We start from the raw sequence: 26,670 nt of genomic DNA on the forward strand, positions 1-26,670 counted from the left end.
AGGATCCATTTTAAATTTATAAACATCGAAATACATCAGTTTATCAATTATACTAGGTAATAAAAGTAAGCTTAAGTGTTTAATAAGAAACTTATGCAAAATAAAAATATATGCTTAATTTTCTGATTGGATAGGCATTATTTATTATGGTATTATTTATCAATAATAGTGTAAGTACATAATATATGTTATACATGTTCAAAAATAATGCAATTTAGACGCGTTAGTAATATATTTTGGTGATAATATCGTATAACATATAATTTTTACTCTAACCAGTCTAACCTACTCAATGAAATATCAAATGATGTGTGTACCTAATGTATAAACTATATTATTCAATAAATACATTTAATAAGAACCTACAAATTATTGTTCAATACTTTGTATATTACGTAGGTATTCTAATTTAATATATTATAGGTATTGAAGATTTTTCTTCAACTAGTATATTAAATTAAACAAAAATATGTTAATGTGTTGTACAAGTATTAATGTAACACAAAACACATACATTAATTTGATAATAAACAACGAAGAATGTCAAAGCATTAATCTTAAGCTTGGTAACTATTATGAATTTAAGTGAAATAGTGGTGCAATAATTTAAAATCTACTCAATTTGAAATATATTAAAAACATAAATTATTACTAAATCGTTTTTATACTTAAATAAATAAATATAAGGCCACTAATGAGATAAATATTTTTTTAACTAAAATATTTTGTTGCAAAGTACCCAATGAGATTTCAACATAAACGTCTAGTACCTATATTTAAATATAGGTACTCGTAAATATACTGAGAAACAAAATTGAATATCATATAAAATAATAACATTTCTTAATGTTATTACTATATTGGTTTTAACACAAAATAACTGTCCTATAATCCAAATAACAAAACAGGACTTCATTATAATATTTAATATTTGACACCAAATGGCATAATAATATAATATATTATTTGAAAAACCAAAATAATTTATTTGAAATTTAACTAATACAGCACATGATTTATAATTATTCCATTTTTTTGTTTTTACTATTATTTTATATTCGACCCGTTTTTATAGTATTAATTGCGTACAGAAAGTATTAACGTGCATTAAGAGAAGAATTTTAAGCTAAAAATAAACACACAGGCCAAAATAGAGATAAATTGATGTATTTGGATGACTTGGGAGAGAATCAGGATTACTTACGAGCTTGGACAATCGCTAGAAAGACTGGTGAGGCTTGCTTGTCTGCCCGGGGCCACCTCTTGGGACCGCTTAAAATTGGGTTGGGCGCCACCGCCTCCGCCACCTGAACCGCGTTTCCCTTTCGAGCTCCTTCCTTCTATCCAACAATCAATCAAATAAAACAATATCCGAAACAATTAAATTGAGATTGGAGTTTACTAGTAATTAGGATTTATCACAGTGATATGCTATAGGATTCAGGTGATACCAGCGCATATTTTTTCCATATATTTTTATACACACCGTTTATACAGTTTACAATAAAATTTGTACGTGTGGAAAAACCATACTTCATTATGTACCGTAATAAAGCATTCTACAACTATGCACGAACTCCTAAAGTATTGATATATGACTAAGTGAAAAATACGAAAGATCATCTAACCGGAATACGACTATTGGTTGTCTACAATGACTGAAAATGTTCCAATACCAATAGACGTAACCGGGGTGTTTGTAATTCGCAATATTTACAAGCGTCTGTTTATTATTTTCCATGAAAATAACTGTAGTAAATATTTCTAGCGACGATGTTATCTTTTCATAAATATGTTCAGAGTTTGCACAAACATTCTACAACAAAAATTATATGTACACGAGTGATGATCCAATCCCCATGCAAAGGCAAACTTCTTTTTTTTTGAAAATCATCAAACCAAAACGACAATATACACAGGCTTCTTTGACTTTTACCATGTTTGGTCTTCATCCAGGATACCATCAATATCTCCGTGGTTTTATAGTAATAATTTTTTTAAGTTTTTTTTTGTCATAAAAAATTACAAATATCATACATTATTAACCTTTCGCCGTCTTGGGATGCTTCACCGTCACTAGAAACGCTGGACGGCTGTTTGACGAGGGGGCGACTTGCCCCAGGCAGCACTTCTTCACTTCTGTGCACCGTAAACGAAGATTTTCCTTTCGAACCAAAACCTAACCTACGCTTGCGCCCTTTAAATCCAGCCCAAAATTAGTAATTTTACTACGAAAAAATGAAATTGGGCAATGATCATAACTATTAAAATACAAATTGTATAAAATACTACTATTCTGGAAATTTTAATAAACTGTAAGAAAAATAAACATTTTAATAAAAAAAAGTATCAAATTATTGTAAATATAATTAATCGTTGAATTGGCTATGGTACAAATTAACTCGTAAGTTTAAAAAAATATATATATTCAAGCTACCTGATAAATAGTTCTAAAATGTAAGTAATGTCTAAATAGTTTTCTAAATTTTATCACGTTTTACAAAATAAATTGTTACGAAAACTTGAAATAATAAATAATAATTAATCAAAAGGTATAAGTGTATAACCCGAGATCAGCAAATTGCCCGGTAAACGATTTTTACAAAATAATATAGTCTTTATAATTTTATTGGTTTATTTGAGGAATTAAGAATCCTGTTTGTTTACTTTTATCAAGGAAAACTAGAATTGTCTCAAACATATTTAGTCATGGAGTGGTATAAGATTCTTTTTTGAGAGTACCACTCACCGGTTGCTGATAATTGAGAAGCTGATGCACTTTTTTTCCCCATACCGGAAGTGGAAGAGTTGGTCCCAGAAGCTGAGCTTTTACCGGCACTTTCTGTTAAGGAAGACGAATCACCTCTTCGTTTTCCTGAACTACCAGAATCTGAAAACAAATATCACCGAATTAACAATAAAATAAAACTCCAACTTTACTGTAACCGTACCGGTTATGTTATCTGTTTGTACATCAGCATTAGACAGGCTCCGTGAAAATTGAGCCCTCTTGCTATCGGTCGTTGGTGCCATGACAGGAGATTGTTGCGATCCAGATCTACTGTGCGACGCTCCATAATCACTGCCATGGACAATAGCATTTAAAGGGTCGGTTAAAGCATAACTAAACGCTACAGCAGCGCCACTATAGCTACCCACTACGTCTAACACTGATTCGCCTAAATCTAGAGTCAGGTTTCTTTTCCTACGGGATCTTTGCCTCTCTGTCGGTGATTGAAAACCTAGCATATCCAACCCCGAATCGGAATCATAAAGAGGATCGTGGTTATCAAGATGATTTAAATTAAATCGTGTTTTTTTTAAAGGTTTTGGGTTTTCAGTCGGCGAATTTTCCGTTAAAACCGGTCTATTATCTATCGGATGGAGTAAAAAATAATCAGCAGGAAATGAATTATAACGGTACAAATGTATACTATCACGCTTGCTACTACTTTTACTAAAACTACAGCTGGGTGAATGTGACGTTGATGGGTAGCGGTAATCGGTGGCGTTGCAGCAGCTGCAAAAGACAAAACACATTGGTGTGAGATTTTCAGATATCATCTCATTCATCAATATGTGTGTGAAAAATACTAATAAATTTTGCCGATGTAACAAATGTACTCTATTTAAGGAACGTTTACACGCACAATATGCCACTTTGAAATATCAGAAATCTAAATGTATAAAAAAATAGATGAGTAATGATTCTAACACAATACATACATTCCATCCTAATTTTTTATGTAAACTTAACAACCTGATTTAGACAATCTTGTTTTCTTTACCAAAATCTCGTCGATCTGGGCTGTTCAGATTGCGTAGATAAAGCACTGCTGATAACACTATCACTATCATCAATATCACAAGTATCTCCAGTTTCTCCTCTGGACATCATGGATCCTCTAACGTGTGGAGGTGTCAGAGATCGAAGTTGTTGCATAGGTATATCACTATCACTTAGTCCACCATAATGGTGTAATCTACCAAGGCCTCCTGTTCTACTCTGAACTCTCCGAGGTTGCACTTGTCTCGTTCTTCTTCGAAACGATGACGTTTGGTCATCAAAATACTGAAAAATACACATTTAATATATTTTAATAATATATACAGTGCTCATTTAAAAAACTTACATATGGAATTCGTTCATCTAAAGAAGAAGGCATAGCTCCTGGAATTTGGGGAAGTTGACGTTTTTTGGGAGTGGATGTAGGAGTAGCTGTTGCTGACCTAGCTAAGAACCTTGATGGACCTTGTCTATAGCTCTGAATACCTCCAGGATACCTATAATCTGGAGGAGATAAACTTCTTCTGTCGGAGAGCATGGTTGGACTTTTCGATCGTGATCTGGAATGTTGGCTAGGAGAATCAGTCGGTGCAGCAGATCTAGATCTATGACTAACACTTGTTGTAGATCGAATTGGTACGGACTGCTGCTACATATTTAAAATTATTAATATTTATAAATATCCATATTTTACTGTCAGTATTTACTTTTAAACTGACTTCGTATCCATATTTTTTTTCAATTGTAGTGCCATACACGTATGACTTTTGTAATGGTGACATATCTCTACGACTTTTTCTCCGATCCAAATGATCATAATCGGGCGGTGGGCTATAAATTCGTTTTTTTTTATTTAATGATATAAAGTTTAATTATAATATATCAAACTATACCTTATAGAACTACCGAGGCTACTTATGGATGCGCCATCAGCTCCAACTCGTCGTCCGCTACAGCAATCATCAACATCCGAAGCATCTGAATCTGATTGTCGAGATAATGTAGATGGTGGAGACAGGTGTTCTCCTGAGTATTCCATATCATAATCACCTATTGTAATACCTCCTTCTCCCTGTAAATATTATTTCAAAATGATTAAACAATAATAGATTGCAAATAAAATAAATGTATACAAAACATACAGTTATTTCTTGATGTGCAGTCAATGGATACCATTCAGCCAAGTTTTCTAATTTTTTAAGTCCCAATTCGATCAGTACCTCACCAAGGAATTGATTCGTAGGATTGTTATCATAATCCCATAACGAAATTTGAAGAACTTTAAACTTTAAATCCGACCTTCTCATAGTTGTAAATGAAAAATTTTGATTCCATTTAGGATCAGTGGAATTCATTATCGTTTTAGTCCTTCGTTTGGATTTTTCACTTGTATCCGGTAAAAGGCATACTTTGGCGTATGCTGATCTTGGTGAACCATCAGACCGTGGTAACAGATTTGAAGCGGCCATTATAGTTACGACCAACTTCAGTGATTGCGGGTCAAAACCTAATTTGACCTAAAGCACCCATACAAAATAATAACAAGGTCAGTACTTGAAGAATATATTTGATTTATTATTGTTACCTGTATCTTCCCTCCGACGTGTAAACTATTCGGTCCGCTAACACTTTTGGAAGCCCTTAAAACCCGGGCTGGATTTGAAGCCAAATGTTCAGGACTACCCGGTGAAGTAACCATTACATAAGGTTTATCTTTACGCAAATCATATAAACCTGAAAAAATATTAATATTTAATGCTATTGTAATTCTATAATTCTTTTTAATTCAATTTTTATAAATCTAATGGGGGTCAGGGGCATCAGTAGGGCGGTTTGAAATCGCGCTAACCCATTGAACTCGTTTTAGCTGAAAGCAAATGAAACAGGCATCATTAATCAATATAGGTATTATAATAGGGACTATAATAGTACCTTCTTAAAATGTATACCTTTAGTTGGAGTGCCATAACTTGCTCTTCTCGGAAGTATTGACCTGGACACTTTGAGCTCGATTTGTGGCAAATGTTTTGATTCTGAAATAATGTCTGAGACTTCTTTTTGTGTTTTTCCTTGCAATAGACAACCATTCCATTCCAAAACCTCGTCTCCTGTTATTATGGACACATACAATATTAAAATTGTATTTAAATTAAAGAAAAATTGAATAGTTTGAACTATGATTGTTATTGAATTTATATTTTTGTCTAATATAAATAACTGTAGGCTACGATTAACTATAATATTATTTTCATAAAATAAATCACACAATACTAAATCTGTAATAAATAACACTAAGTACCTATATAGTATATATATTTAATAACTATTTATTTTATTTTTCGTTATTTCAGCACCTGATTATGACAGATGAATAGATGATAATATTTAAATTAAAGACCCAATTAAACATAACACTTGATTTAAAACCATTATATAAAATTAAATGTATTTAATAAATTCAATTAACCGTATTTTACTCAATCTAAACTAAAAATATACTGCTAACTAATATAATTAAATTATATGTACAAGTTTGAATATTTTATACCACTAAGTATTTTTATAAATTGTTATTTTAATAAGTTTTTTTCTGATATATAACAATTAATATTATCTGCAGTATTTAAGACCTGTGTTTATTAATCAATAATCAATATATCCGTGTTCTAAATAATAATTTCTTTTAATCTTTACTGTTTGAAAGAATAGCTATTTCGAAAATACATTTTTAGTATTCAAATGAAATTGAATAAGCTAAAACTCATTTGCATTTCCAATAAGTTATTAGTCAACATTTTTATAAAACAATTTAAAAACATAATTTGCTACGAAAATATTTGATTTGATCGATGTAAAAATAGTTTTTAAAATTATTCTTATTAATGTTCAAAATAATGCATGATTATTAATTTTATTTCATACATTTATAGTTCATAACTTAAGTTGAACTGTGCTGATAATATAACAATGTAACTATAATATATTATTATAATTATTAAAACTGGGAAAAGTTCATTAAACTTAATTTCATCATGTAGGTATAATCTACTGAGAAATATTAAGAGAATATAGTTTCGATCATATCATGTATAAATAACCTTCAGTAATTAAAGGTGTAAAAATATAATAAATGTGTTGGCAGAAATTGACATGAGTCGTGTGAAGTCTTAAAACTGCCTTTATTTTTTTTTTTGCGAATGGAATTTTTATTATTCTACGTTTGATTCTTTAACCGACAGGGGACGGGAGAAGGAGCGACAATGGATGGAGAAGAGAAACAGCAGACGCCGTGTGTCCCACTAACCCGGTTTCAAATTTCCCTCCATGTCAGCTGTACTGCCTTTCCGGACGCGATCGATAATCGCGCATCTCCTTCCGGTGGCCGACAGGAATTTGCCGCCGGTGATTTTCAGGCCCAACATGGCGGCCGCGCTGGAAGACGGGCTGATCGGGGTCTCCCAAACAGACTTGTTAAGCACCATGTGACCTATCAAGAACTTGTTATCGGGGCTCCGTTGCCACGACATCGGTTGCTGCAAACAGAATCAGCATTAGCCCCGACGTGTCGGCTGCATGCGTCAGACCCTATCTAATCGTAACTTAACATAGCACTGATTTTTTTTGTTTTTATATGTAAAATTTTTTAATTTTTTTTTTAATATATTGGTATAGAATTAGGTGTGTTTGTGTGTGCTTGTATTTGTGTTTATTTTGTTAAGAAAATCCAAACTTCATCTGACAAGTATGAATTGACTCGATTTTTTTCCAGTTGGTGAAAAAAAAATCTGTTATTTTAACCGAAATAAAGACCCACAATCGAGGGTCAAAGAAACCGGTAAATCCATCAATATTTGTTCATTCAATCATTTTATAAACAGTTAATCGTTGGCAACGTATATGAGTGGAGTGCGACGAATCAATCGTTAATGTTATTACCCTTCCACTGATAGTAGCTGGATAGCGAGTGGAAGTATCTGTTTGTCTTTTATAATAAATTGGAAAAATTTCAAAAACAATTTATTAACTAATATTGCTTATTGTAAATTATATTAATATGTATTTTAAAATTGCATTGGGTACCAATGTTAAGAACAAAGAAATTAAACACCATTTTGTTGAAATCGTAAATTAATAATAATTATTAACACGATTCTTAGCACGACTAAACGAAAATTTATCGGTTAATGGGCTGATTAAAAAGGCAAATTGTTAACAAGTAACCTATACGCAAAAATAACTAGAAAAAATAATCACGGTTCAACAAGAGTATACATCAATAGATTTGATATTCATTTCTTTTTTTTTAGATATTTGTTCCATTCGTTAAAAATATAGGTCTTAATATTTCGGAAAATATTAAAATTGAATTGTTCTTTAACTTCATAAATACATAATATTATTATTATAGGTCCATAAAACCTTTAGCATTAATACCATGACATAAAGTATAGCTCAGTAATGTTTTGTTACAATTAGATATTATGTTTCACCAAGTTCTATAATGTATAGTTATCATTTAAATCATTGAACTACTATATCCAATAATTTTTTTTTTTTTTAAAACATGCTCAACTAAAGAAAGAATAATACATACACAATACACATGCAAAATAATATAATAAATAATAATGTACATTCAAAAAAGCATTTAGCAGTGTGAAAAAATAGTATCTGGCTCCTATGTAAATTTTAATAAAAATCAATCGATATTTCATATCATTTGTCTTGATGTATATTATATTAATGTTTTTAAAACTTACTAATTATCAGTTGATATAGGTAATATTATAATAAAAATAGATAAAACTTTAGACTGAATTTTATGAAAGAAATTTCCGTTATACTCTTATCATTTCTCTTATCACAATTAGTTTTATAAAGGGATAAGTAAATTGTATTATTATATTAAAACCTTAAATTATCAATTGCGTTTGTAATTATGTGACATTTATGAGAGAAGAATTTAATTTTCCTGATACAAATAACTTAAACAAGTATAGATGATATCTATCTAGAGTACTATTTTAACATTTTTAATTATACATATAAATGAAAATTACTTCTACCACGTCATATGCCGATTATAAAATATATTATAATATTATATAATATATACAAAATATATCACAATAAAACTAAATTGTATAATAATAACTAAAATTGTTTATAAAATATATTAAATACTAATCTATAATATTTACTAACTCAATTTATTATACATAAAAATCTATAATTAAGTACAACTTAATATTTCGAAAAAATTCGTATTCAATTAGTTATAAATGTAATAACAGACAGAGACAATATCATTTCATATTCAAATAATCAGTTGAATTCCATTCAGTTATAACGAATTACACTAATATTTTTTACTAGTTTTTACACTATTAATTTAGTTTAACCTAAAGGTATAATGATCGGAAAACATAATTTTAACTATATTCAAATTTCAAACGATTTTCCCGAACAGCGGATTTGAATTTTTATTGTGTGTCATGATTCATATTGGTGTTACAAATAAATCGTATACAACTATTTCGACATAGTGAAAATTTGATTTTCAACATTTTAAGAATGTTGCAAACTAGTAATCGACAAGTGGACTTATGCCAAATTGCATAAAAATGTATTATATTAAACATTTAATGTTCACTAAAATGAAATAATTAACCAATTGTGGGCCGCTATTAATGTTAATTAGTTCACTATTAATTAAATAAATGTTTAGTAATTATTTATGCAGCCCGGCATTACTATACCTACTATAATAATATATATAATATATATCATACATGTACATTGTACCTATGAAATAAAGGCTTTTCAATTTGACCTTTAAAACAATTCTACTTTATTGTGTTATTTTGTTTTTTATGTTTTAATTCGATGTTTAACGCATTTTAGTACCTTAATGTCGCCGAGGTATATTGGGTCATCATTGGACGTGAATATCGAACTGCCGGTGTCAAATCCGGAGTCTTTGGACGTTTGTTGTGTCGTTTGATGGTTTCGGTGGTCGAATCGCACAGTTTTCTTTCGCCTCGGTCCATTAATGGTACCCATCTTGCGGTAAATTGCTAAATGACAACACAATGTCATCCCTAACCTCAAACCGCCCAGACTCAAGAGCCCCAACCATAATAATAGAGCGCAATAAATAAAACACAAATATGTTTAAAGTCAAGAGGGTCAAAGAGTGTCACGACGCATGCATGTTTGCTGGGTAACGCCATAAAGAAAAAAAATCAAAATTTAAAAAAACACAAAATTAAACAAAACAATCTCATCCAACACCAAAACAAAAAATAAAAGTAGGTAATAAAATCACAAAAACAAAAACTGAACACAACGATGTAGAAAAATCGTTATTGAATACAAAAAAAAAAAATGAAAAATAAAAAATGGTCTTTACAAATGCCAAAACCTACCGATGATAATGTCATTGAATGTTTATAAGTCTGGTCTTCTCCCGCATTACTCTCTGCGTCACCTGTACGTCAGTTCAATCAATAACATTACTATAGTGTTTGCGACGAATTACATTCGCACCGCGTCCCCGCCTACTCCAAACTTGTTCGCGTTGAAGAAATTTAGAGTATTGACGTGATAATGAGGAGGAGGGTGGGGGTCATCGAAGAACAAACGAATAACGATAATTGTAAAAATTCAAAAAATTAATTTTCCAAAAATAGGTACGGGCGTATTTCTAAAAAAAAAATCCAAAATCTGGAAAAGACTTAAAACGCAAATCGAAATATATCTTTACCTAATTATGCATACCATAATATATTAAATATATTGGTGCACCCTATGACGTTTATGAATTTACGCGCCGAAGAAGTGTCCGCAGTTATACGTATGCGTTACTGACGACTTTGTACTAGGCAGTCAGTATGCATGGTATAATCTGTGTGTATTATAATAATATTATATAAGAGTGTTCCATTTAACTAGACACACTAATATTATTCAAGTCAATAATCGTTATTTAAAAAAGAAATAAACGGAATTTTTTTAATTTATACGATGATATAATTTTTACTACTTTTTAGGTCTATACATTTTAAATTTTATAAATGGAGTTAATATTGCATTTATAAAGATCAGACTTAATTAATATCTAAACTATAAACACTTCTTCAAAAACTTCTTTCGATGTTTATACATCTATAATTTTAGAACCGTAAATTTCCTCCTGTGAATTAAAAAATATATATTGACTGTCCTTTTAGAAAAAATATTTAAAAATTGATTTTTTTGTGTTACAGATACTTTAAAAAGTTCAGAATATATAAAATAGTATTATTTTCATAAAAAATCACTGCAATTTGTTACTGAGAAAATGGTTTTTTATAGTGTGACTGGTTTAACAGAACATATACTGTATATAACATAATTATATATATTATTTTTTAATACGCGTGTGACTATAACATAACATTATGATTATTGGTACACACGAGTTGGCGCAATCGACGAACGTCTTACCTTTTTCGCTTTCGTGCTCGTCACAGCTGGTGCACTCAGACGTGGACCGCAGCTCCTCCTCCTCAGAGCTGGAAAAACTGATGCGTTGGTGCTGGTGCTGGTGCTGTTGGTGCTGCTGGTGCTGCTGGTGTAGCCGTTCGGGGGGCATCGTGTTCCCGGGCCTTTTGTGCTTGCGCACCGGCACGGGACCGGGACCTCCACGACCCCCCATCATCGACTGTTTACAGTCCACCGCAGCAGGACCGAACTGGTGCAGCGGAGGCTGGTGGTGCGAAGACCTGGACGACTGGTTGCCGGTTCCGGTCCTGTGTGACACCCCTTCCAGCTGACCGCCACGATAGTAATCGTCATGGCCCTGAAACGGTCAAAGTTTAAAGTATTTTACAGGACGATTGCTGATCATGATCGGCACTCTATAGGTGAGTGTGATAAAGGGGGAGGGATGTATGAGTTTAGACTATTTAGAGCGTAAAAATAAATTGGTATGCCTATAACAGCCATCACCGGTAGGTACCTAAGTGTGTTTGTACTGATAAAAGCTAATCCCTTTAATTGGCTACGCTAATTTTATTTTACTGGTCGATTTAAACAACAACATTTGATATTTTTTATCATCACCGTCTTCAGTTTATTTAATGACAACTCGTATAATAATGTATATATGATTGGAAGCAAGTACTTTTTTTTTTAAATATAAAAATAGTAATATTGAATATATATTTTTTTTATAAATTAATATTTAAAATTGAAGATTATTAACGCTGTTAATATTTTAACTAATTTATAGAACACAAGTGACAGTTAATAATGCGTTTAATTCGAAAACCTACAGACTCTATTCGAACCGAATACAAATGCATTTCAATCCAAAAATTAATTTTCTATCTAGATTGACCGTATATACGCCAATACAGTGAATATTATGTAATATTGATTATCCTGCAGTAGCACAGGACATGGTCGACACCGATAGCGGTTTGTCGCTTGTGCACTTAACAGTTAACGTGCATTTAACTATTCCGATACAGACTTAAGCCCGTGGCATAATCGTCGATATGGCTGTGTGCAGGTGTTTTTGTTTATTTTTTATCCATCTCGAGAATAGCACTTGCAGCACTCTGCAGTGCAGCTGTGTATATACCATCTCGATACTCAGAACACTACACGTGTTGTTTTAACGCAAACGACGTTTTTATCTAGCTATTAGACTTATTTTACAATAATGAATAAAGAGGTATATAACATAATATAGTTTTCTATTGTATATACGAATAAATGGTAATTTATTGCCTCTAATTTTAATACGATAAAATACGATGATGACCTAAAATATTTCAATTTATTTAAGGCACATTTTGAAAATCGTTATCTTGTCATACGTCCCCTAGCAGTTTGCCCTTTACACACAATATTTCTATTCTTTGTGTGAGATGGTCATAGATCTGGTGAAGAGGTTAGGGGCCCCTTAATTTTTAAGAACGGAAAATGTTATGAATTCATATAAAAAACAGATTTGTTGATAGAATTGTATATACTTTAAAACGTGATTCCATAGGTTTGGAAACATCGTGTCAAGCATTCTAAAAAAAGATGCAAAATAAACATTGAAATCTGGGAATTACCATATTATCTATATATATTTAATTTTTCTAAACAACGACGTAAAATATATTGTATCATATGCACGTATTTGCTTAGTCCTTCGACTGAATTTAACCCTCCACAACAGTCCAACCTAACCTGACTTCCAATTTCCTGCCCCGCTCTAAAAAAAAACCAAACACTCAGCTAGTCACGGGGAACAATAACATACAAGTAATATATTATAAATATAATATTTAATAACAATGAATGGTAAGACGCACTGTGCGATAGTATTCGTCGGTCAGTCCATGCTCCTGCTCCTTCCGGCTGGACGGCTCCTGTTGGGAGTATTGGCGCCGCAGGAGGCTATTGGACCGTTGCAACAGTGGCACGTTCTCCTTTTCCACTGCGCTGTGTGCCCTCTCGAGCTTGGGCCTCTTATCCGACATCATACAGGGCGACGACACCTCGGAACGTCGGGACGGGTCGCCGCCCGCGGCCGCCATACCGTGGTTGATCCATTCCCCAGACTTGCTGAGAAGCTCTTGTTTTTTCCGGCACAATATGCACACCCATATCACCTGTAATAACACGTTAATAGTTTTTTACAATTTTTTTTTATTTTTTAATAATAACTTCAAAGGCCCGGTGCTTAAATTTTAGGTTAAAATATTGAAAAATGGAGATCAACGTGGCCTGTAAAATATTACCCTCTATTAGTTAAGACAAAAAAAAAATGATCACATTTGGTTGATTCTACGGGGCAGGATCATTATTCGCCGGTAGAGTGTATTCTTGTGGACAAAATTTCATTGACTGGGCTCCTTAAGTGGTTATTAACTATAGAATAACATTTTATTGTTGTTCGACTACATTATCACACCATGCATTGTAGTCAGTTCATCATCGCATTCAAATGTTCGACCCACCAACACTATGTAACGTATAAACGGAGGTATTATGTGTTATTGTATTATAGTTGTATAATTATGTTATGATACAATATCTAATTAGTAATTAACTTATATTAATATATTACTAGACCAAAATGTTCAATGTATAATTATGATATTAGATATACATACAAATATAAAGTCATTATTAAAAAAATAGATCAAAGACTATCATTAATAAGCAGTAACGAAAACTAAACTGTTTAATATGATGTATTTGATACTGTGTAAATAAAAACCTGCGTTAATATTTGATATCAAAACTATGAGAAAATAACTAATGAATAAATTGATATATTTGAAATTAAAGCGAGTAAAATCAACTGTTTGATCATCAGGGTTGATTTTAGTACTTTACCATTAACAATAAATAAAAAATGAAACCGTTCAACACCGTACTTGTAATATTTTTATAAGTGTACCTATGCAAAATAATAATTTCTCAATACATTATCGTTTGACTAGATTCAAAATCTTACCTATTTATTATTGAGAAAATACATTTTACCTATGTAATATTATATAGGTACTTGCAGTAAGTGGGTACGACACGTTATAAATATTTATTAAATATTTAAATTGTATAAACTCTAATAATATAACTTCGAGACCTATTTATGTTTAGGTAGAATAAATAAAAAAATATATTTTTTATTGGAATACATTAGAGATAGTCTACGGATAAAGTCATATTTAAGGTTATTGTTTTATTTATAAAAGTGCCACTATAGAGTATGTGACGCTTTTTGCGCTCCGGTGCAGTTAACCCCTTACGTCCGCCGTCCGCGTATAACCATATTTATATTCTGCATCTGTCCTAGATAGTCCTCATATTATGTAAAAATAAAAAATAAACTTCCGCCAAAAGGCGCCTGGTGCATGGAAAAGTCACATATTATAATATTATATATTTGTTAACAGACCAAAGGCGCATACTATTATAATATTATATTTCAGCGTTTACCGTACCACCAACATTGCCACTTTGCAATTAATTTGTACATCACCCCCAACGAAAAATCTTGAGAACGCCATTGCGTGCCAATACCAATACTATGTACCTATACGTATTAGAAACAAATTTAAATCGGACCTATTAATAATACGCGTACAATTATTATATTACCCGTGGTTGATATTAAAATATTATGAACGTGCATTCGATGTTAAATCACGTTATTATTTACGATTTACGAACTAATGGGCACATATAATTGTACATAATATTATATTATTATTATTATTTTTGTTGTACCTATAAAGAAGAAACATTATATGATATATCGATGTAACAATATTGAACCCGTCAAACAGCAATTACGGCGAGATGTGCGCAATGTTTAGTAACATAATAATATTATATTATTATTTATTATTATATAGCGGCAATCTCGTTGATATACAATATAAATACTAATAGTTTATCCGCTAATAGTTATCACATGACACATTGTTCCGTTCGGACCGGAAACGTGGTGTCGCGTGAAAAAATAACGTCGAGTACATAATATATACGTGTATAACTCAGTATAAGTATGTAATATTAAAATCGTAAAATATATATTTTATAGCTGATATAATACCACCAAAGGGGTTATTAGGTCGTAACAATTTTTACGACCGAGTCTTTTTTTTCCGTCCCGCTAAGTGCTAATCGTTAAATGCGCCTCATTTTCACTCGAATAAATGCGATACTAATAGTCTCCGCGAGCTCACAACCGCCGCCATCATAATAATAATATAATAGTGCGCACAATAATAATATCGTTCATGTCAGTGGGATAAATATTTTTCCTTGTCAGTGGTTCGGATCGGAATGAAATATTTTCCGCACACACACGACGACATCGTGCGAGCGAGCGCGTGCACACAAACATCTATAGGTTTTCACGTGACGGAAAATATTGGCGTTGAGTAAACACGTCGTTTGTTACCGTCTGTATAGTAGGTAGGTATGTATATAATACGAAGGAAGGTACCTACGCATTTTACGGCTGTATAATAGTGTTATGTATGTACATACAACAATATAAAAATGTGAGTAAATATAAATCGTAATAACTATACGAAATACACAACAAGATAAACACACACGTCGTACCTATATATGTGCAATTCGGGTGGCGTCGGATTTGGTGAACGGAGTAAATTCGGTGTCTATGTGCATATACGCGCGTTTACGAGCTCGTTAGAATACAATTTCATATAATATACGATATTTGTACAAGACGCGGGGTGAGTGTTTTTTTTTTTTTGTTTTTTCGTATTTTCTACCTCGATAGTATATATGTGGCACACGAGCGCGCTCGCGATATCGTTATGATGTGTACATAATAATAATAATATTATAATCGTTAAGATAGAGGTGCTGCTCCTCAGTGCTGCGCAGTGTAAACCGGCCGAAATAACGCGAAAATATGTTTTTGCGCGGAGAAATGGTTTTTTTTTTTGTTTCATCCCGACGGCTGAGTCGCGTTATCCACTGTCGAGTAAATTGAACCGTTAAAATAATACCTATGTCTGGAAAATTGAAAAACAAATATCCGTGCAAAGTTAGTAAACTACGGCGCGGCCCTCTCCCTGCGAATATACCTATACACACACACACACACACACACACATTATATATTAGACTACGCCGCCGCTGCTACGATCAATATAACATACGTCATGTCCCGCAAATCCGTGACGTCATTGCTCCCACCCGAAAAGGGGCGGATGATACCGAGTTGAATGCACCCCGTAAACCGTTGTCCACGTATATATATTTTATAATATAATATTATTATATTACGAGCACGAGTTTCGCTGGGACCGTCTGCAGCGGCGCCTGTGGTGGCGATGTTTTTATATTAAAAGCAATACTCGCGATGATATCAAAAAACTTTAAATTAATAGAAAACAACGAGTTTTTTTTCTTCTCTTTTGAAAAAATATATATATAACTTTGCACGCGAAAATAAACGAATTGGACGCAGCGCTGTTCTCTATTTAAGTATCCCCTCCTCGTCTTCCAAACACGGCGCCCTCACAAACATCTACACATACACCTTATTACCACACATGATGATATTTCACGTGCAGTGTTAGTGACATAAACCCGAATGAAGCTTAAGTTTAGAACGCGTCAATTCAATTAAAATCAGAAACCTTTTATTAGCCTATTTTTTTCACATTTCCTAGATAGTCTTAAAAAAAAAAATTAAAATCATCACAAGACTATAAATAATAAATGATGACTATACATAAATAATATAAATAAACAGTTTGGTTTTTTTCTGCACCCCACGGATGAATAACCGTTTAAAATAGCATTTTGACATGTCCACGTCAATTATTTGAAAAGATAAATTTAAGGAAGCGGAACCCCGACGTTTATCTGAAATACGTTTTCCGCCGTTCGGTGTTCATTTGCATGTAACATTCGTGAGAGTATAATACATTATATTGTCAGATTGGGAACGTGCAAATAACTAGGTCAAAGGATAACTGATTCTGTAAACTTGTAAGCCTTGATCGGACTTTATCACTAATATACACACACGCACAGTTGTAGTGGTACGAAGTAGTTTCTTGTTACAAACTAAAACGTCTTAAAATGACGCACGCTAAAAATGAACTGATGTAGGTATATAATTTTGTTATTTTTAACATATTATAGCGAATCAAGTCAATTTAGCCTAGGACTCAAACATAGATGATTATTGCTTTTATTATCCACACGAATATTAAAGATCAAAGATGTATGGATAAATCATAAATATTAGGTTGAAAAATGAATCGCAATCAAGAATTTATACAAGTGAAAAAAAATCGTATCACAGCTAAAAATAATAAATACACCCCGCGACCATCTGATGATGTACCTATTCAAAATAAAACGAATGATGGCTAAATTACTTATTTTTATTTACATAGCTATTAGTAATTTATTTTTCTATTAGTAATAGGTAAGTTAATCTTCGGTAAAAAACAAATCGCATATATTTTGTAATAGTTATATAATATTATTGTGTGCAATATTATTGTATATCTGTTATTAATTTATAAGTTGATACCTAGCAACGACATACCGTAGGACGGTGTGAAAGTTCCTGAAATAAATAGCTTAAAATTAATCAAAATCAGTGATTATAATTGAAAATTTTATATATTTTTAAAACAAAACTAATTAATAATTTAACGATATATGTTCAAATTTGAACTTTAAACGTTAATTAAATAAAAAATTAAGCGAATGAATTTTATATTTTGAAATAAAAATTACTGTATAAACAACTTATGCGGGATCTTGTATTACATTTTAAAGCTTTTTACTCAAATTGAAAAAAAAAAACTTATAAAGTAATACATTTTAAATTTCTACAAACATAGAACAAAAAGAGCCAAAATATTTTGAAACTATATCATGCCTAGAAAAAGCTAGTATAAATATTTGGTGAAAATGTCTATTTTTCCCCCGCTCCCATGATTATTTTGAAAAGTACTCAAAGTTTTTTTTCATTTTATCTCTAAAAAGTACTAACTAGATCCAATTTTCTATCAGAAACCATCCTCAACGTTGAGCATTGAAGTATTTTTAGTTTTGAGTTCCCAAAGAAGATACAGGCACTCAAAAATAAAACACATCATTGTAAAATCAATACATTATACATCGCTACGCATTGAATCTAAATTATAGTTTCTTAAATTTATAAATCAATTATAATTCATACAAAAATAATATTATACGTATTTTACTTAATATGGTTTTATTATTATTTTTTTTTTGAGGTTATGGTATTTTGCTGAACATTGCTTATAATATAGGTAGTTGATTTATTTGTTAATGTATTCATTGGAATATAATTATTTAATTATTAAGTAATTTAGATAACCATAAAATAAAAACGTTAAAATGTTTTAATTATAGTTTTATAGACATTTCAAATGGTAATTAATCATTTAAAATTTAAACTAGAAAATATTTTTAATATATTGTACTAAAGTTTTATTTTATTTTTTTAACAGGTATTCTTTATTTAACTTTATTTTTCTACATTTATCTATGTTTATTCTAAATGATTTTCACAGTTTTTTGAAAATAATATAAATAGTTTATTATATTTATTAAAAAATAGCAAAATAACTTTGTTTTTGTTATATTACCTACAATATTATGGTGTCGAATAGAGTTCTTAATTTATTATGGATTAAATGAAACAGTATTAAGGTATAAAATAATACGTTTAACTCAACGTGTAATGTAGGTATGTTGTGTATCATTGAATTTCTACAAAAAATGGTTTTGGTAATTATATTAGCTGCGTGAACTTATTTACACATTGCATATTATATAAATACAGTTTTCAAATCAGTGACCATTTTTTTATTGGAAGAAAAACTTACAATCTGTATGTTATACATAATCATTAAATAGGTTAACTAACATATTCATAATAATAACAAATCATTGAAACACAAGATGATGGAAGCCATCCTGCAGTAGTGCAGTGATGAAACCCTTCAGAACTGAATTCGTTTATTTAATCAACTAATTTAATAGGTCACTGCACCAGCGCCTTTTGAGGTAACGTGGTGGGTTGTTAGTGATGATGATAGGTACTAAAAGGTTAGGATGTTTTTCAAATTTTAAGTAAAACCTATTGTAATGGATTTTGGTTAATTGATCAACAATTTCCATTTTCAAGTCTTTGTGTAGAGATTTGTTGGATACATACCGGAGGGGTAAAGCTGTTAAACGAAAAGTGATGGATTGGAAGATAGCATCCCAAATTTGCATACCATAAGTCCAATTGGGCATCAGTAAAGATTTGTACAGTGTTAGTTAATAATTTGGATCTAAATTAACAGGTGAAGGCGTATTAGGTTAAGTATTTTTCGTTCAGTCTTTAGATGAGGACCCCGTGTCAGTCGTTACTCGTTTATCCAGTATGATATAATATAACTCCCAGATATTTGACCTAAAATGTAGTAGGTTTAGCAACACCTTAAAGTTGAAGTTAAGATAAGTTATAGATTTAATGATATTATAATTTTGAAATTTAAATGGTACATGGAAAGATTTTTTGAGGGTTTATTAGAATTTTCTGCCTGTGTCCCCAGGTGTTTATTGAGGCGAGGTGATTTTGTAGATCAGTTGAAACTCGAACGAGGCCTAAGGTGGATGCCAGTATTGTCAGCATAGGTTGCTGCTATAGGAATGTCTAATGTGTAAAATACATTAAATTATTCGGGTGACAAATAAATTCCTTGAGAAACGCTGTAAAATATTGGGAACTGGGAATTATGAAGATGTTGAGTTGCCTTGTCAAACTTAAAATGTTCTACTGTAGATATAAGAGCAGATTATTAGATAGTAATATGCTGGAAAGAATACATTTTATTTTTAGAGTCATGCCAAACTCTATTAAAGCCTTGGGCCACGTCTAGAAAAACTCCGAGACAGTATTCCTTATTTCCATATGAGGTTTGTATTTTGTTAGTAAGTCTATACATTTGGTGCACTGTTGAATGATTTTTCCAGACTCCTCAAGCTGAATTGTGTGTGGGGTATTACATGTTTAGGTAGTATTAATGGCTTAATTATTTTAAAGGTTATTTTTCAAATAAATTAGTAACTTAAATTCGTATTTTCAATGTTGTGTAAGAATAATCTTACCAGTTCAAGGTTAGCCGGCATCGATAGACTATCGTAATTTAGTAGTAGAATATAGGTATGTTTAGTGTTTACGTTTCAATAGGTGATACCTAACAATTCCATCTTATTGATTATGATTGGAAATCTAAATAAATCTAAAAAATTATCCTATAGAATATCAAACCATTTTTGATGAGTCCTACAAAAATCAGTTTTTGTGATAAGTTGCCAAACATACTGCACCCTTATTCTTTAATAGATTTGTAGGGTAGATATTTCAAAACAGTCACACCATCTAGAAGAATATCTTGTTTTTGTGTATAAAAAAGTTATAATCAACCTTTTAAAGTTAGATTCGAAGCCCCCATTTTAAAATCAGTGTAGCCCACTGTAAAATTTAGATTATTAAATAATCTTTATTTTATTTTATCAGTTAACACTTTGGCCCATGTTTTCTCAGGGTAAATAACTGTTTTGAATCGAATTACGGAAATTAAGTATTGAATAAAAATTTTGAATAAAAACTTGAAATCAAAACAAAGTTCATATTATACTTAAAACAAAACAGTGTAACATTATGTTTTAAAAATAGTAAAATACATATTATCAGTAATTTTAACAGGGTAATATTGGTTTAATATTTTAACTTTGAGTTTTAAAATATAACGTTATATAGGTATTAGGTATAAATGTATACACGTATTATTACCTATTACCATTTTATAATATAATGTCTGCTCTAAATCCACATACGAAAATGTTTCTATAAAGTTAAACTAAACAGTATTCAAATAATATTTTCAACACAACATTGACGCGGTAGTTGATTAATTTTAATTAGGTACTGTTGAAATATGTGATTTTCCATCAAACAACGATATAAATACTAACAAAGTAATAACTAATTACTAAATATCTATAATCTATATAACATTGATAAAAAAAATTAGAACTATTTTTATTGAAATATTTAGAACTTGAGAACTATTGCATAAAAAAAAACCAGATGGACACTGGACATGACATTATTTCCTATTATACATTTGTATGCTTTAATTTTAATAATTAATCCTATATAGTTTGATAGTCTCAGTACCTAAAATACTATAACTAGACATGAAATATTTAGTTACACAATCAGTCATATTATGTGTTTAAACACTTAAATATGTGTTAAATACCAAAGAAGGATCCAGAAAAACATTCAAATGGCTTTTTGTAATAAAAAAGTATGATTGCGTATTAGATTTCAATCCATTAAAAATTTTAAATCAAAGCTATAACGTTTGGGATTTTTTTTTTATAAAATATTTTGACTATGTAGGAAAATATTTTCATTGTATCCACCCATTCCATCAGTGCCGCTAATGGCCGTATATAATTTTCCTATACACATCATCACCATAATATCCATTATACAAATTAAGCTAACTGGTATTAAAATATTTTATTTTATTTATTCATATTATGTATAGAAACTAATGAAATACTAACTTTGCTAGAACGCAGGGTAACCTTGCCACCACACCTGGCACAACATCTGATACCGCAATAGTTGCACAGGTGTCCGACACCGTCGGCAAATTTGGTCTTCAGGCATATATGACAAGTTGCGTCCAACTCGACGCCTGCCTTTTTTTGCTGTTCACTGCGTTGCCGGATTTTCTCTTCCAATAAAATTACTTCTTCTTGCTTTCGCCTGCATAAAAATTGAAAAAATTATAATTATTGATATCGTTTCAGAATCTTCTGCGGGAGATTGTATATTGCTAGTTGGTAAAGTGATGTATAATTTTCATTAAATTAACAATTTCTGTGATATCTAGTACCTAAAATAACTTAACGATTTCATTCGTAACCTGCTATATTATATTAATTTCCAATAGGCACATAGATTTGAAATTTAACACGATTGGTATTTTTAAAGAGTTATTTTCAAATATCTCTTTAGTAAAAATACCTAAATAATATTGTAAGAAACAACTAAAAATCAAACGTCTGCAGTTTTAAACAGATTTTTATATTCAGGGAAACCTATCTTCTGAATTCAATGACTAATCATCACTGCTTTTAAATTTAAAAACAACCATTCCATTCAAAACTTTTTTTTATTTTTTGTCAGCATATATTATAATATTGTCATGAACTCATTATTTTTAAGTTCATAAACTTTTATTCCACAAGGACATCCAAAGCCAAACACTGAAACATTTTAATTCCGTTGAAATATTAAATTGTGGTACCTACTGTACAATTGTGCAGCAACATTTTTATATACTTATTGATAATGATCCAAATACATAGGTACTGACATTAAAACTTCCTCGTAGATGGCAGTAACAGGGATGTAAAAATAAAAATGTTATGCTCCCAGACTACATGACTAATTTAGGATCGTGGTCTACTCCATCGTGGAATATAATTATAAAAAAAAACTATTTATAAGTTAAGTCTTGGAATAAATGTTGGTGGTTTTTTAAATTACATGAAAATATTAATGGATACTATCAAATATCAGTTATAATTTTATTAAAATCTCAGATATACGATCAAAACAATAATAAGAACAAATACTCAAACAGGTACCTACTACTGTTCGAGTAATAACGTTACTATATTTATTCTAGCGTAGTTTTCTGTAATTCAAACAATGCAACAAAAACGAAGATAAAAATGTATAAAATCATCAATGGCGTTGATATGGCCAGAAAATATGGTAGCCATGTTAGGACAGAATTCGCGAAGGACAGGTATTTGTTGGAAAATTATTAAAGCATAATGAACAAAACGATTCAAAGATTTTCGGTGTTGAAACGTTAATAGATACCTTTAGTTTTCTTAAATTATTGGCTCAGCGCGCAGTTTATCGATTGGCATTGAAATCTCGACCTGGGTAAAGAAAATCAAAATTCATCGAGGGATATAACGTGTTGATGTGGTGAAAAGATGGGAGCAAGTCGTTCGAGTGGTTGTTATTATCATTATAATTTACCATACAAGAAAAACAAAATATTCAACAAATATTTTCGTCATAATATATAAAGTTTGCGGGTGAAACCTCCTAACGAGAACCGGACCCATCCCCGCCCCCGTGGCTGTAATCTCGCAAGATTGGTGCGGGGGTGTCCCGGCCTAAATGCGTCGTTGTCGTCGCTATCAAAACACCAGAAAATCCAATGGTGTCGAGGCGACCTCATAGAACATTATTATACTCAACCCACATCACACACACCCCTCCCCACCAAAAAAAAAAGGCTATGACGACAATAATAATCGGAATTGCGCGTATTTCACGTATAATATTATGTTGCGCGGTCGGTTCACGCGCGCGGTAAAGTTCAAAAGTTCAACCCCACCACTACCACCGCCGCCGCCGCCACCACCGCTGCCACGCAACGATAGCGGCGGCGGCGGTGACGGCAGCGATGGTATTGCCGCCGTGGTATTATTATTATAATATATTACGTGGTACGAGCCACCGTCACACGACACCCACCCCAATTCCACCCTCCCACCGCAACCACATGAAAACCAGCAATCTTCTATTATACCAACCTCATGATTTCCTGTTCCTTCTGTTCCTCCTGTTTTTGCCTGTGCACTACGGACTCGATGATCTCCCGTTCCTCGGGCGTCAGGTGCGACAGGTCCGGCATCTCGGCAGCCATTCTCAGTACCCAACACCAGCACACGGCACTAAGAAGCGCCACCACCCGGCACAACGACGGTGCTATGTGCGTCGTCCCGTGCGCCGGTAAGGCGGTCATGGTCAGCCCATGGACGCGTCGCGCTCGGCCATACCGCGGTCATCGTGCTGGGGACGACTGCGTGGCGCCCGCGACGACGCCGACATGACGACCACCGCGGCGGTGCTGCGGATGGCGTCGCGGGCGTCTGCGGGTCAACGGTGCGCGTACGTCCCGATGCGGAATAACACGGTCGGCGTGCCGGTGTGCCGCGGCCGCGCCGGACCGCCGGGCGGACGAACGAGAGATCGCACTACGGTGACGGTTGTTTTCTTAAGGTGACGCGGTCCGTCCCAATATTATAGTTCGTCGTCTGGCGTGGCAATAACTTAGGCGGTGGCGGTGAGCTGTTTTCGCAGTCGCTGCAGCTCTATGTTATAGTGACGGCGACAATGACGGCGGTGGCAGTAGTGATGGCGCGTAATATGGTGCTCGGTAGTTCTATCACTCGGATACACGGCGACGGCGACAGAGTTTTCCCTGTCATTCACATACGACCGTGTTGCTCACTTACGTCATAGGGCCCCCCGGAGTATCGATCGCTGTCGGTGGTGGCGGCGGTATCGGCGCCGTTCTCTCACTCTGAATGGGACACGCCGAAACGAGCGTCGTGCGCAAGCGTACAATACGCTACTATTACAACGCACCGGTGTGGTGGCGCGCGCGACTGTCGGCGGCAGATGCTACGGCGCGGTCGCGACGGCGGCAATATATATATATTAGAATTTTGTGTCTGAGCGTTCGCGCGCGCGTGCGCGTGTGAGTGTGAATGTGTACGTTTATGCGCGCGAGTTTCAGTGTGTGTGTCTGTGTTGTGTGAGTAGGTGTGTCTGTGTGTGTGTGTGTGTGTGTGTGTTAATATGTGCGTGTTTGTGTGTGTGTGTGCCGTCGACGACGACGACGACGACGACGATAACGGCGGCGGCGGCGGCGACGATCACGGCGCGACGGGCGTGTTGGCCGATCGACAGACACCGACGCACTGACGCCCCAAAAGCTCCGTCCGTGCGTGTATATAGATATATACTTATAGTGTGTACTTACACCGCCGCCGCCATGCGTACCTAACCTAACCATCGTTTTAATATATGTATGTACGTATTGTAGTATGACGGTAGTAGTAAATATATAGGTATCTACATAAATATATATATATAATATAAATATATGTATATGATATATATATATAATATAAATATATATATATAGATTATAGATAGATGTATACTATATAATATGCTTGATAGTAGTAGTGGCCTGCCATCTCTGCCTAGCGGAAAATGTCAGAAAACCCGGCCGCCGCGGTTCTTGCAGCCGGCGGCGGAGGCGCCACGGCGAGAAACGCGACAAAAAGAAATGATATAAAAAAAAAACCAAAGATAACTGGAAATTAATATCATCGGTGTCGTCGTCATCATCATAGTCTGGTCCCGACATAATAATATTATTATTATGTCGTATCTGCGGCATGAATTGTATGATTTTGGGTGTACTAATATAAGACAGCAGCTGCAATGTACGTCACAAATACAGTATTTTCAGGGAGAACTGAACTATAAAATATTTTGCAGTAGTTTGAATTTTTTAAAGAAAAACCATTGTGATTACCTACCTAGGGTATATTTTGGGCACTTATATAAATAAATATAGTGTAATTTGTCCATCATTCAGTCTGATTTTTTTTTAAATACCTATACTTCATAGGATCTCAATATTATCTCAAATCCTGTAATAAGAAGACATTTAAATTTTCTCGATGCGAGATTAGTTCCAAATGCTTTGACGAGCACATATATTAATAATCGTTAATTTCATAAACATTTTAATATTTGACAAGAATAACAGATCTGGTATGATATTATGTTATATTTGTTATTCGTTTGTTGTATATTCAACGTTATTTTGAACATTTATAAGAAAAATTGATTATAGTGAAACATTATTTCAGGAATATTAGGACAAAAATTAAACTATCTAATGGTAAGTGTCCACTTGAGTGCTATAATGGCTAGACTCTTCATGACACGTCACGCGTCGTACCTACCCGGAGTGATAAGAATTAAGAATTGACATTATATTTAAGACTTTTGACGTTTAAACTATCGAATATACACAAATACACAATAAATACGAAACGTGGCTTTATTCATTGAAGCCTCCCGAATTTGGTCGGTGGAATTTTTTCTAGGGAAAAACTTAAACTACATTATTATTTATTATTCATACGATAAACGATTGATTTCTCACATTCGATAATACGTCCCATTGAATAGTAGTACTGGTTATCGAGTATTGAAAAATATAAAAGGTTATTCGGTCATTACTATAGGATGTATTATAATATTACATTTTGATGATCGATGACTGTAGTCGACAATCACTACAAATATCGTTATTTTGACTACATTGCTGGTTTTTTTTCTACACACTCAATTATGATTATGATTATTATTATTGTTATTATTGTATGAA

At 32.7% G+C, this 26,670-nt stretch overlaps 1 protein-coding gene across 12 annotated transcripts in view; it reads right to left on the bottom strand.

Moving 5' to 3' along the window:
- LOC100165632 (regulating synaptic membrane exocytosis protein 2) overlaps positions 1 to 25,190 on the bottom strand; it is a 31,014-nt gene extending 5,824 nt beyond the window's left edge. The window contains exons 1-17 of one of the 12 annotated variants that reach the window (XM_008180965.3): positions 24,008 to 25,190; positions 21,947 to 22,151; positions 13,141 to 13,440; positions 11,276 to 11,630; positions 9,695 to 9,864; positions 7,092 to 7,320; positions 5,737 to 5,895; positions 5,637 to 5,654; positions 5,373 to 5,521; positions 4,930 to 5,304; positions 4,681 to 4,859; positions 4,507 to 4,618; positions 4,134 to 4,433; positions 3,789 to 4,072; positions 2,952 to 3,520; positions 2,750 to 2,890; positions 2,038 to 2,197 (exon numbers count right to left, since the gene is read on the bottom strand). In XM_008180965.3, coding sequence (XP_008179187.1) covers positions 2,038 to 2,197; positions 2,750 to 2,890; positions 2,952 to 3,520; positions 3,789 to 4,072; positions 4,134 to 4,433; positions 4,507 to 4,618; positions 4,681 to 4,859; positions 4,930 to 5,304; positions 5,373 to 5,521; positions 5,637 to 5,654; positions 5,737 to 5,895; positions 7,092 to 7,320; positions 9,695 to 9,864; positions 11,276 to 11,630; positions 13,141 to 13,440; positions 21,947 to 22,151; positions 24,008 to 24,219 — 3,917 coding nt within the window. In that variant the 5' untranslated portion in view covers positions 24,220 to 25,190. Of the gene's footprint in view, positions 1 to 1,204; positions 1,341 to 2,037; positions 2,198 to 2,749; positions 2,891 to 2,951; positions 3,521 to 3,788; positions 4,073 to 4,133; positions 4,437 to 4,494; positions 4,619 to 4,680; positions 4,860 to 4,929; positions 5,305 to 5,372; positions 5,522 to 5,636; positions 5,655 to 5,736; positions 5,896 to 7,091; positions 7,321 to 9,694; positions 9,865 to 10,215; positions 10,278 to 11,275; positions 11,631 to 13,140; positions 13,441 to 21,946; positions 22,152 to 24,007 lie in introns of all 12 variants that reach the window. The other 11 variants (XM_008180964.3, XM_016801282.2, XM_008180963.3 and 8 more) reach the window with 11 other exon arrangements.
- Positions 25,191 to 26,670: the final 1,480 nt, after the last annotated feature.

This window comes from Acyrthosiphon pisum, chromosome A3 (genome assembly GCF_005508785.2).
Source record: "Acyrthosiphon pisum isolate AL4f chromosome A3, pea_aphid_22Mar2018_4r6ur, whole genome shotgun sequence".
Lineage (NCBI taxonomy): Eukaryota > Metazoa > Arthropoda > Insecta > Hemiptera > Aphididae > Acyrthosiphon > Acyrthosiphon pisum.